General features: G+C 39.1%; 1 protein-coding gene across 1 annotated transcript; it reads left to right on the top strand.

Moving 5' to 3' along the window:
* Positions 1 to 1,700: 1,700 nt before the first annotated feature.
* Positions 1,701 to 12,469, top strand: LOC110953092 (NLR family CARD domain-containing protein 3-like). The gene is made up of 11 exons (XM_051937031.1): positions 1,701 to 1,786; positions 2,590 to 2,703; positions 3,864 to 3,974; positions 4,520 to 4,598; positions 4,940 to 5,165; positions 6,280 to 7,582; positions 7,618 to 8,079; positions 8,186 to 8,359; positions 9,742 to 9,921; positions 10,355 to 10,401; positions 11,943 to 12,469. Exons 1-11 carry the CDS (start codon positions 1,701 to 1,703, stop codon positions 12,467 to 12,469), a joined length of 3,309 nt encoding a protein of 1,102 aa, XP_051792991.1.
* The last annotated feature ends 1,372 nt before the right edge of the window (positions 12,470 to 13,841 follow it).

Below are 13,841 nucleotides of genomic sequence, written 5' to 3' on the forward strand. Positions count from 1 at the left end.
TACAACATGCAGGTCACATCCTTGTAAATTCAGCAAAACTGTATCATCTGAAAGAGGAAAACCAACGAGATGGAAAGTAGTTTGAATTCAGCATTATAAGACATGTCTCTATTAGTTTGTTCTATTAGGTGTAGCAGTGTTAGAAACTCCAGTACGATATAAAACAGTAAACTAACAGATCGCAAACCTAAAGAACTGAACCAACTCCTCTCAGGTGAAACCTTCAGTTTATACTGATGACAGGATTCCGGTTTATTGACGGCATTCTTGATTTTCTGGTCACTCAGTTTATTTAGTCAGTCTCAACATATAAGAGCATATTTAGTATAAAAATCAGTACAAGTGTGATATATGTGGAGAAAAGTTAGATTGGAGTCTTTCTGGTTGTTTTTATCTTCAAGTAAAAACATGTTTGTCTCTGCAGTCTGCTGCAAAAACTCAAAAATTAACTATGAACACGTCTTTGACTGTACAAAATTTACATCGGATGAAACTCAAGCTGGTAAAATTGTTATTTATTTCATTTTGAAATTTTGCAACAACTTTTTAATTCTTGTTAGAGTTGTTTTGTGACAGTTTTAAGGTGTCCTTATGGTTAGTGAAAGACATTCACTGTTTTGAACCGCTGATAGATGCTGTCATCTGTGATTTACAGGAACTAATCAGTCAAAGAATAAGATTTTATTAATGTATAATCAGTACAAGTCCAAGAGTGCCCAGGACTGACTGTCACACTCTTAAGTTCATGAGGTCTGCTTGCTGACAATTTGAATCCCTTATGCAATATTCTACATTTGTAGTCCACATTGTTACCTGGTGGAATTATTCAGATTTCATAGCAATGAGACATTAAACACGGGATTACCAAACAAGCAGGAAGGACAAACCAACATTTATGCTATAAGGAAACAGAAATTTACATGTGCGTATATGCACATAGCTCAGTGGTGATTCATTACAGGAACTGTGTGTAGTTTGTCTAAATATTCTTTCCCTGAAGTGCCTAGTCTGTAAAGGTAAGAAGTCCCACAACAGTATGTAACCTACTTTGACATCATCAAGGAAATATAAGTTCCAAAGTTCTGTCTGACTCCTTTTGATAGTGTTTAGTCACGCTAAAAGAGATGAAGTGAAGCTTTTCAGTTGCTGCTAAAACTAAATCCTCCGCCCTGCACCTTTATTAAATGTCACGTGATGATATAAGCCACCTCAAAACAAAAAATGTAGATATTAAAGTCCATTAGTAAGGTTCAAGGTTCTGTTTCTTCACCCATAGAGACATTTCTAGACATCAACAGTAAAGTTGAGAATGTGTGATAGAGTCCTCAGATGAATGAAGGGCTGATGAAGGAGAATCAGCAGCTTCTCTTTGTGTTTCAGGTGAACGTTCTGCTGTGTGACTGGATGTGGATCTGAACTCACCTGGTCAGTATTTTCTTTTTTCTGCAACACAGCTGATTAAAATTATACAGTTTTTACACATTAACAAACTAAGTCTGAATATGAAATAGTGGACAAATATATAATAATATAAACAGGAATATATTTGATGTAGTTTGTGAAGTAAAAATGTAAATTTAAAAGGATTTTTAACATCACTAACGTTGGTGCCATCTGGTGGTAGCATCTAAAATGACACCATGGTAGACATCAGTGTGAATATTGTTGTACTGATCAGGCTGTTGTGTTTCTGTGAAGGTATGTCTGCTATGAATCAGTATGAGGGACTCCCTCCCTCTAAAAAAACTCTGTGGAGGGAACATGAGAACCAGACCAAAGCTCAGAGGTGAGATGAACATCTCTAACTGTCCATGACTCCTCTCCATGTCAGAGCTTAGTGCTCATCACTGAACTTCATTATTCACACTCAAAGCTCTGTGTGTTGTGATGAAAAACAAAGCAGCAGAACAGACCTGCTGCATCTGAACTTATTATTAGATGTGAACTCAAAAATCTCAAACAGATTTTTGAACCTGCCGAATTCATTCTCGTAATCGATATTCAATTTGACGACCATTAAAGCTTGTGTTTAAATATATCACAACGTATGAACATCAGATAGATTTAATTTCTTGAATTTGCCTCTGGATTAGTAAAGTATCTATCTATCTATCTATCTATCTATCTATCTATCTATCTATCTATCTATCTATCTATCTATCTATCTATCTATCTATCTATCTATCTATCTATCTATCTATCTATCTATCTATCTATCTATCTATCTATCTATCTATCTATCTATCTATCTATCTATCTATCTATCTATCTATCTATCTATCTATCTATCTATCTATCTATCTATCTATCTATCTATCTATCATCTATCTAATGAAGAGTTGGAACAAGCTGATGCTGCCAAAAAGAGAGGAATAAGATGATCCTAACAGGCCTATATCTGAGCTGATGAAGACTGAATGCTGTGTTTTTTAAAAAATGTTTAGAGGCAGATATCTCAACAACTGTTCGACCAAATGTCTTTAAATCTGGTGCATATTCATCAGTAGGGTCCAAAGGATGATTTCTAATTGCAAGATAAACATTTCAAAGTCACACTAACCCTAATCTGTTAATTCTTCACTTTGTTAGGATGCATGAGCTAAAAGCAAAGTCTCCTGAACTCAGCCATGTGTCCAGCAAAACTGATGAGTCCACAGATTTCCATCTTGACTTCAAAGCCAGACAGCAACGTCTTGAACAAATGTAAGAACATTTAACATTCAACTTTTGGTCTGCTGCTTTATACTTAGGTGATTAGAAATGCATTTTTTTTTTGATAAATGAAAGATGGTGAGATGGTGATGGTACAGAAATTAAATCAAAGAAAAATTTAAGGTCCAAAGAGGTTGAATTATAATATACAACAGACAGGACGTATGTACAAAATTGACAAAGTGGATCTGAAGATGCCAATTTAGCCCAGTGACTTTTTTTTTTTTACCTCTTACACGCTAAGGATAGTCTGATCATACAAAAAATTGCCATTTTTTGCAGGCTGTTAATGTTCTTATCTCACATGGGAAATATTCCAATACATAAGACATGCTTCATCATAAATACACATATATTGTATATATTCATGTCCCTAAATGTATCCCCAACATACTATATACTTCTATGGTCATTGGGGTATTTTCTTTAGAGCTGTGATGATCAAAGGGGCAAAACTCCATTTTGAATTTTGAAGTGATATAATTCTGACCAGACAACGACCATATCCACACAGACAGAAGCTCAGACAACATCAGAGACAAACAACGATGTCACTCAGCAGATTTAAGGAGTGATGTCTTGTGGTGCTCTATTTGGTTCTGAGGCCTTCAGTACAGATCTCTGCTGTTCTACCAGACGAGTATATATATTTCTAAGACGCCCAACAGTATAGGGCAGCTCCTGATGTTTTTAATTCACAATATTATTTAGTTAAATTGTACCACTAATTCAGCCACACAGTACGTTTCGAAAACCTGACTGCAGTATCCAGTTATAGTCTAGATAACAAGGTTATGTACAAGAGATTTGTGACTCTTCTCCATGTCAGAGCTCAGCACTCACATCACTGACCATCATTATTTACGCTCAAAGCTCTGTGTGGGTGCTGTGATGAAGAACAAAGCAGCAGAACAGACCTCAACCTCAACCTGAACATGAACCTGGGTGGGAAGTCAGCTGAGTTTCTGTGAAAAATCTCGAGGATAGACATGAATCTGCTGAATTAAACATGATCAAAGAATGTAATTTTTTTTCATTTTCTGCTGTAGAAAAAGTACAACAAATTTGTCTTGTCTTGACCATTAAAAAAAATAATTTAGATTAAGTCGATTGTAAAGAAACACATGAGATTTGCTGTTTTCTTTCATCAGGATTCGTCAGCAGAGAATAGAGACTCCAGAATCCAGCTTTGACTGTATGAAGAAGCGGTCTCTGTATGATCCCATTGATTTCAAAGATGAACACAAGCCTGTCCGTGAATAGTAAGATCACTTCTCTCTCACAGACAATACTCTATAGCCTTTCAAAAATACCAACATCTCTATTTTTTAACAATACCAGAGTCCCGCTCTTCACAGGAAAATCCTATTCACAAATTTAATGGCACTGTAGCTAATTTAAATACGATTAAATACGATACCTGCATAATATTACTGCAACTTTGTGATTGCTAAATATGCCCTCAGTGAATTTAAAATAAAAACAATAATTTGTCTCAGTAAAACACAACATTTTGTGTTCTCTTATTCCCCAACATTTTCTTGCTTCTCTTATTGTCCTGTTTCAGAAGTCCGCTTAGTGTTGTTAAGAAAATGATGCTTCAAAAAAAGTTTAAAGAAGAAAACCAGTCTGTTGATAAATTGTGAGAATGTAGTGTTGATTGTGTTTACTCTTTGAAAACATCAGATCCAACAGTGACAACATCATTTACATTAGAGATCAGTTTGTGTTTCTGCCAGAATTCATCATTATAGAACACAAAACCTTTAACAAAGTGTGCATGGGCTAAAGTTGAATGTTGTTGCAGCTTTAACCAGCAGAGCTCAGAGGATCTCAGAGGTCAGTCTGTCCCTCAGCATCAAAGAGATCTGGACTCCATATTGATGGTGAGAATTATTCTACATTCAACACTTCACTGTCACATTAACCTGACAGAAGAATTTGTTCTGATTCACTGATGAAACATGAAACAGACTCTCAGTGAGCAACTTATTATGCATTTAGATTGAAATATTGCAGTCAGATACATCAGTGCTGTGATAAATCCAAATTTAAGAAGGTTTTAATGTTCAGTTACTGTTGAAAGTGTTTCATCTCTTGATTCCACTTCAACTATGATTTTGGTCCAAATGTTGTCCACACTGCTCTCATTACTGGATTTTAACAGAGATCTGAATTTGTCTTCAGTTTCAGCTGAAAGTAAACCCAATGTATTTCTCTGTTTCAGGTGCTGGAGGAAAACATCATCAGTTACGTGAAGAATGAGATGAAGAAGATCCAGAAGGTTCTGAGTCCAAATTACCCAGAATGCTTAGAGAATCAAAGGGAGGAGGAGGAATTGGAGGGTGAGGATGAAGAGCAGAGGAGGAGCAGCAGAAAGTCATTTCTGAAGATCACACTACACTTCTTGAGGAGAATGAAGCAGGAGGAGCTGGCAGACCGTCTGCAGAGCAGTAAGATGATTTCATTTTTATGAGTTTTTATATTTATCTTCCTATTTCAAGGCACTAATCTCAATTCCTGAAACTCAGGCCACTTCAAAGAACTGTAGAAAACAAAAACCTTGGTGCTTCCACTCTGATTTGCAAGATTAGAAAGATATTGTAGCAACAGCGGCTGCACAGTAACTTGGTGGTTAGTAACTGTTGCCTTACAGCTAGAACATCAGCGGTTTGCATTCTGGCCTGAACCTGGGATTTCTACACGGAGTTTGCATGTTCTCCCTGTATGAGTGCATGTATGGGTTTTCTCCAGGTACCCTGGCTTCCTCCGTAGGTGTGAGTGGGAGTGTGATTGTTTGTCTCTTCATGTAGGCCTGCAATAGACTGGCAACTTGTCCAGGATGTCAGTTGCCTTCATCCAAAGTCTGCTTGGATAGGCTCCAGCCTATTCAAGCAGACCCTAACTTGGATGAAGCTGTGTACAGATAATGGATGGATGTAACAATAGCTAGTATCTGGCCCAATTACCAACTGCTGTGTGTCATTTTTCTTAGGAAGCTTACCAAATTTCCATACTATTATAGTAGTCAGATGTATCTCTTTAATAAAGCCAGATCTTGATCAATCTTCATACTCCACTTTCCATATGCCTCTCCACTACTCATTCTGTCAGAATGTGGAATAATTGAGGTCAGTCAGGACAACAGAGAACATTCTTACTAATGCCGATTTCCCAATAGTCTTCAATTTACTATTTTCTGTTCCACTCTTGCATATAGCAATAGAATCCAAAATCTACACTATTATACTTCTATCACTTGTAATTACAAAACAAACTTCACCTACATTCCCTACCTGACAAACATAATGCATCACTCCCGAAAGACTCAGACTTGATCAAATGTTTTACTTAAGACATCCTTTCTAAAAATAAACAGCCTCTTTCTTGCTCATTTAGAGTTTCTTAAATCTAACATGACAACTCCAAACATAAAATATTAAATTACTTTTGTTTTGCAGTTTTGTTACCCATCTATAAAAGAAAAAGGATACAAAAAAATCTGTCAGCTTTAACATCGCAAATTGACTGTGCTGTTAACTCAATTGCATGTCTTGTTTTGTTCAGGGAATACTGCTGAGAAGTGCCGGCAACAACTCAAGTCCAACCTGAAGAAGAGATTCCAGTGTGTGTTTGAGGGGATCACTACAGCAGGAAACCCAACTCTTCTGAATCAGATCTACACAGAGCTCTACATCACAGAGGGAGGAACTGCAGAGGTCAATGATGAACATGAGGTCAGACAGATTGAAACAGCATCCAGGAAACCAGACAGAGCAGAAACAACCATCAGACAAGAAGACATCTTTAAAGGCTCACATGGAAGAGATGAACCAATCAGAACAGTGATGACAAAGGGAGTGGCTGGCATTGGGAAAACTGTCTTAACACAGAAGTTCACTCTGGACTGGGCTGAAGACAAAACCAACCAGGACATCTACTTCACATTTCCATTCACTTTCAGAGAGCTGAATGTGTTGAAAGAGAAAAAGTTCAGTTTGGTGGAACTTGTTCATCACTTCTTTACCGAAACCAAAGAAGCAGGAATCTGCAGCTTCCAACACTTCCAGGTTGTGTTCATCTTTGATGGTCTGGATGAATGTCGACTTCCTCTGGACTTCCACAACAACGAGATCCTGACTGATGTTACAGAGTCCACCTCAGTGGATGTGCTGCTGACAAACCTGATCAGGGGGAAACTGCTTCCCTCTGCTCACCTCTGGATAACCACACGACCTGCAGCAGCCAATCAGATCCCTCCTGAGTGTGTTGACATGGTGACAGAGATCAGAGGGTTCACTGACCCACAGAAGGAGGAGTACTTCCGATTGCGATCCAGAGATAAGAAGCAGGCCATCAGCATCATCTCCCACATGAAGACATCACGAAGCCTCCACATCATGTGCCACATCCCAGTCTTCTGCTGGATCACTGCTACAGTTCTGGAGGAGATGTTGAAAACCAGAGAAAGAGGAGGGCTTCCCAAGACCCTGACTGAGATGTTCATCCACTTCCTGGTGGTTCAGACCAAAGTGAAGAAGGTCAAGTATGGTGGAAAAGCAGAGACAGATCCACACTGGAGTCCAGAGAGCAGGAAGATGATTGAGTCTCTGGGAAAACTGGCTTTTGAACAGCTGCAGAAAGGAAATCTGATCTTCTGTGAATCAGACCTGGCAAAGTGTGGCATCGATATCAAAGAGGCCTCAAAGAATTCAGAAGTGTTCACACAGATCTTCAAAGAGGAGAGAGGACTGCACCAGGACAAGGCGTTTCGCTTCGTCCATCTGAGTGTGCTGGAGTTTCTGGCTGCTTTTCATGTCCATCAGACCTTCATTAACTCCGGTGTCAACCTGATGGAACAACAGAAATCATCTCTTTTTTTATTGTCATCAAAGAAAAACCTACACTGACACATGTCCACCAGACAGCTGTGAACGTGGCCTTACAGAGTCCAAATGGACACCTGGATTTGTTCCTGCGTTTCCTCCTGGGTCTTTCACTGCAGACCAATCAGAATCTCCTACGAGGCCTGCTGACACACACAGAAAGTAGCTCAAAAACCAATCAGAAAACAGTACAGTACATCAAGAAGAAGCTCAGTGAGAATCTGTCTGCAGAGAGAAGCATCAATCTGTTCCACTGTCTGAATGAACTGAATGATCGTTCTCTACTGGAGGAGATCCAAATGTCCATGAGATCAGGATGTCTGTCCACAGAAAAACTGTCTCCCGCTCAGTGGTCAGCTCTGGTCTTCATCTTACTGTCATCAGAAGAACATCTGGAGGTGTTTGACCTGAAGAAATACTCTGCTTCAGAGGAGGCTCTTCTGAGGATGCTGTCAGTGGTCAAAGCCTCCAACAAAGCTGTGTGAGTCAATGAATACCTGTGTGTTTAGAAAAGTATAAGCACCGTATACATATTTATAAAGATGATGTTGGAAATATTTTGTCATTCATAACTGATTGCCCTATAGGCTGAGCAGCTGTAACCTCTCAGAGACAAGCTGTGAAGCTCTGTCCTCAGTGCTCAGCTCAGAGTCGTCTTTTCTGAGAGATCTGGACCTGAGTAACAACGACCTGCGGGATTCAGGAGTGAAGCTTCTTTCTGCAGGATTGAAGAGTCCACATTGTGAACTGGAAACTCTCAGGTCAGAATACATCTGTCTGTTTTCAAATTAACAGCAAATGGACAATTTGACATGTCCTTTGTGACATCACGGGGCATTATCCTGCTTGAAATAGCCCTTAGAAGATGGGTGGACTTTGGCCAGACAGAGAAGCGCATGGTCAGTCAGGTGTGTAAACTGAAGCTCATCAGTTTTTTCATTCTTTGCTGACAGTGGAAGACTGTGAACGAAATTGGCCATGCAAGGAGCTCTGGGCCATGAAGTGTCTTATGACAGTACCAAACTGTCACTAAATGTGGTCATGACCTTATAAGAGTTCTTGGTCTCACCCTGTGACAAGAGGTGTAACTCTCATTTTGGAAAAGCCTTATATCACTGTCCACCAAAAACTCAAAATGTTTAAAGCAATCAAAGAAAATATGAGAGCAAAGCTTCAAGCTAGCTGCTGTTGCTGCAGGACAATCTGTCTGTCCAGACAGTGAAGGTGGCAGAAGCAGTCAAATGTGGCTTTGAACTGTTGCCCCGACAACCTTACTCACCAGACAGACATGTCTTCTGTTTCCCAAACTCAAATCCTACCTTTGTGGTCACCATTTTCAAAGTATTAAGTCATGCATTCTGTTGAGGAGAATCTGGAGGTTTAAGTTGTGACCTTCACCCACAAGGGATTGCAAAACTTGAACACTGGTGGACCAAGAGGATTGTAGTTAAAAGAGACTATGTTGAAAAAGAATGCAAGAACAATCGTTCTTCTGTGACATTTGCTACTGAAGCTGAGAATGTTTTGAAATACACTTGTAATTATGCATAACTTTAGACCTTAATGCAACTTATAAGGGTCAGTTACATAAAAATGCACCTCTTTACAGTTGTCATTAACAGAGAAATCAGCATTCGAGACCAAAATGGTCTTTGTACCAGACTGTAAACATGTTTATGTCTGCTATAAAGTTGGACATTGTGACATGGTGATCAGTGGGGATTGACTTGGTTTTGGAACCAGCCTGAAGTGGCCATTTGAGGAACTGCAGGCGATTCCACTTTGGCTTTACCTTTCAGCTGCACACAGCTAGAAGATCCTGGGTTCAAATGTCAGCCTGGGGTCTTTCTGTGTGGAGTTTGCATGTTGTTCCTGCTGTGTCTGCAGGGGTTCTCACCAGGTACTCCAGATTCTTATCACAGTCCAAAGACATGCTCGGGTTAACTGGTGATTCTAATTTGACCAGAGGTGAATGTGAGTGTGTTTGGCTGTTTGTCTCTCTGTGTAGCCCTGTAGACTGGTGACTGAAGTCACCTGGGATTGGCTCCAGCACCCCGTGACCTTACAGAGGATAAAGCAGTGTATAGACAATGGATGGAGAGTGAACTGTAAGAAAACTAAGTGTGTGTCTGTGTGTCTGTAGACTCTCAGGTTGTCTGGTCACAGAAGAAGGTTGTACTTCTCTGGCTTCAGCTCTGAGCCACAACCCCTACCATCTGATAAGGTTGGACTTGAGTAACAACAGCCTGCAGCTGCAGGAGTCGGGAGTAAAGCAGCTTTCTGCTGGAGTGGAGGATCCTCGTTGGAGACTTAAAACTCTCAGGTTTTGACAGATACTAAGCCCTCACACAGCTCATTTGTAACAGTAGTAACATAAAGAGGAGGAATTCTTGAAAAATAGGGTAGTTAGTAAAGTCTGCTGTACATGTAGAGAGACAGATCATTAAGATTTCCACAACTGCAGAAAATGCATGAACTTTATAGTATTTTTTTTCTCTCTCTCAAAAGAAAGTAAAAACATCAGGCTCCTTTTTCTCAAACTTTCTCTTAATAACTAGTACAGTGGGTATGACAGCCATTTTCTTCCAGAAAGGGAAATTGATGCAGCAGATGACCAAGTTTATTTGAAATACAGTGATCCTTTTAAAAACAGTAGTTAGGATTCTTGTTGCATTGAACTTTATTAAGAAGAGAAGAACAATTTTTTTCCATATTCAAAAAAGATTGTACTTGTCTAATTGTGTTTTATCCTCTAGAGTGGACAATGATGAAAAGCAGAAGCTAACTCCTGATCCGAGGAGCTGTAAGTTCATTTATATAATCTATACAAAGTGTATTTGGCTTACACGATGCCATTTTACCTTTGCTTTCTACATAACTACAAAGCAATATCTAAATCTGGAACAAGACAATTGTATGCACTGTAATAAAAAAATGTACAACAGTTATAACAGATGTTATAATCAAAGCTGAGTTGATATTATAACTACATAGACAAGCATGGTTTTGTAACTGTATAATAACTTCAGTTCCATGTGTTTCTAAGCTTGTCAGTTCCTCTACTGAGTGAGGAGAGTAGAAAGGTTTTAGTCAATGAAAAAAGATTCATGTGCTTGATAAACAGAACGGGTTCCTTCAGAACAGCATTGAACCTTGTCAGTCTAAAGCTAACAATAATGTCTGGGGCAGAGCTGCATCATCAACTGGTATAAGTTTACATAGATATACACTCAATAAAAATATAAACGTAACACTTTTGTTTATGCTCCCATTTTTTATGAGATGAACTCAAAGATCTAAAACTTTTTCCACATACACAACATCACCATTTCTCTCAAATATTGTTCACAAATCTGTCTAAATCTGTGATAGTGAGCACTTCTCCTTTGCTGAGATAATCCATCCCACCTCACAGGTGTGCCATATCAAGATGCTGATTAGACACCATGATTAGTGCACAGGTGCGCTTTAGACTGCCCACAATAAAAGGCCGCTCAGTCTAAGGCACACCTGTGCACTAATCATGGTGTCTAATCAGCATCTTGATATGACACACCTGTGAAGTGGGATGGATTATCTCAGCAAAGGAGAAGTGCTCACTATCAGATTCAGACAGATTTGTGAACAATATTTGAGAGAAATGGTGATATTGTGTATGTGGAAAAAGTTTTACATCTTTGAGTTCATCTCATAAAAAATGGGAGCAAAAAAAAATGTTGCGTTTATATTTTTGTTGAGTGTAATTGGAGTTGTTGAGATTATAATGCAAACAAATGAAATGTGAAATATGTCAATTATCTTCAGTTAGTGGTGAGTGTTATCATGGCAGCAAAGGAATCTCTTTCAAAAAGACAATTTCCTAGATTAGACTGATCTGGAGTTTGGGCTCCATGATGAGTTGACTTAGTGTGAGCAAAGGTATCATGTTATTATGTGTCATACCTTTAAGACTGATGAAACGCACCTCTGACTTCAGGGCTCCCCGAAAATCTTCAATTTCAAATTTATAGCCACATCGTTGCGCGTTCGGTTATCATTAGGTCATGTTATACAGAGAACATGCCCAGACATGTTCAAACCAACATGGCCAACCAGTTATTAGGTTTCAGTGGGAAATTGCTTTTCGTGGAGGTGACTTTTTTTTTTTTAATAATTATTTAAACATTCATCATTTAAAAATGACATTTGTGTTTTGTGTTTTATATCTCTACAATATTCAATTAACAGAAATCTTAGTTTGATGATCTATAACATTTACATGTGAGAAATATGCAAAAACAGATTTCTTTAGGGGGCAAATACTTTTTCACAGCACTGCTTTATTGTCTGTCCTTTCTTCATCAGATGCCTGTGAAACCACTCTGGACCCAAAGACAGCACACAGAAACCTCAAATTGTCTGACAACAACAAGAGAGTGGAAGCTGTGAACCAGCAGCAGCCATATCATGATCATCAAGAAAGATTTGATATCTTCTGTCAGCTGCTGTGTATAAATGGTCTGAGTGGTCGTCGTTACTTTGAGGTTGAGTGGAGTGGAAAGGTTGATATAGCAGTGGCCTACAGAGGGATTGGGAGGAAAGGCTACAGCAGGGACTCCAGGTTTGGAGGGAATGATCAGTCCTGGTGTCTGAGATGCTCTGATGATTGTTACTCTGCCTGGCACAACAACACAGAGAAGATTATCCCTCGACCTTCCTCCTCCTCCATCTCTAACAGAGTAGCGGTTTATGTGGACTGTCCTGCTGGCATTCTGTCCTTCTACAGAATCTCCTCTGGCTCTCTGATTCGCCTCCACACCTTCAACACCACATTCTCTGAACCTCTGTATCCTGGGTTTAGAGTCTGGAGTGGTTCAGTGACTATGCATTAAGTGAGTGCTGCAGAATCTCACTACTGACTGAAGAATGTCCGTTTAATCCGTTAATCATCTCACTCACGCTATAGCAGGTTGGGCTAACTGAATAAAATTATCAGGAAGGCTGGCTCTGTGTTGTAAACCTCTGTGAAGCTGGCTGTAGAGAGGAGGATGCTCCACAAAATGCAAACCATGTTGGAAAATTTCTTGCATCTGTTTCAAGATCTGAAGGTTGAACATGATTTTGTGCAGTTCCACATTAGATCTGTTATATCCGTTCCATTTCAGATACATCTGATCTTTTAGTACTGTCTCAAATTTTCACCATGCATTTTGTACACGCATTTAATGTACAGTTAATCTAGTTTAACACCTAGAAATAATCCTGTGCCTCACTGTTCAGCTTTTCTAACATGCACTAATGTATAGTGTGTTATTATTGTTGCAAAGTGTGTGTTGGTCCAAGAGCAACAAACAGTTCTGTGTGAAAAAAGGAAGATATTTTTTACCACTAATCAACCACAGCTACTCTTTGCACTGATTCAGTGTTGTCTTGATGTGACATGCAACCAGTCACATGTAGAACTGTTTCATGTTTTTACATTGATGTTTTATACAAAACAAATGTGAGACGATGATGTTATAAAAAAAAAATTATTGGATTTAGTATAAGATATTGCTACATTTACCTGAATCATAAAAGCTGGAATTGGTACTAAATGAAGAGCCATGTGAGAGTCAAAGAGCCCAGAGTGATTCATGTGCAGCCTCCAAGACGCCCAATAGTAATGTCAAGCTCTGCACCAAGCCATGCTGAATAAAACACATACTACAAGAAACACCTACTTAACTACTATGAGTTCATTTCACTGCCAAAGTGCTGACCCATTTTCTATTTAGCGGACCTTATCTGAAAGATGCAGAATGTCCACAGACTATATACTGTACGCAGTCTGTGAACATGTTGTACAGTTTTGTGCCAGTTTGAAATCATGGGAGAAAGTAGACGTAATTAGGTGAACATGATTTGATAAGTTAACATGAAATAGAGCAGTTTAACATCAACTGCACACTGGACCCAAACACTTCAAACAGATCTCAGATTGTCTAATAAAAGCAGTTATATCCTGATCATCCAAACAGATTTTGACTGCTGGATTCAGCTGCTGTGTGCAAATGCTCTGACTGGTCACTGTCACTGGGAAGCTGAGGTGAAAGGAGATGTTGAAATATCAGAAAAAGAAGAAGAGGAAATAGTGCTGACATCTGTTTTGGAAATAATGATCATACTTGGAGTCTGAGCTGCTCTGCTGTTGGCTTCTCTGTATAATACAATAGCATTAATATCCATCTTCTCCTCTTCAGTCTAACAGAGTAGCGGTGGACT

This window comes from Acanthochromis polyacanthus, chromosome 16, assembly GCF_021347895.1.
Source record: "Acanthochromis polyacanthus isolate Apoly-LR-REF ecotype Palm Island chromosome 16, KAUST_Apoly_ChrSc, whole genome shotgun sequence".
NCBI lineage: Eukaryota > Metazoa > Chordata > Actinopteri > Pomacentridae > Acanthochromis > Acanthochromis polyacanthus.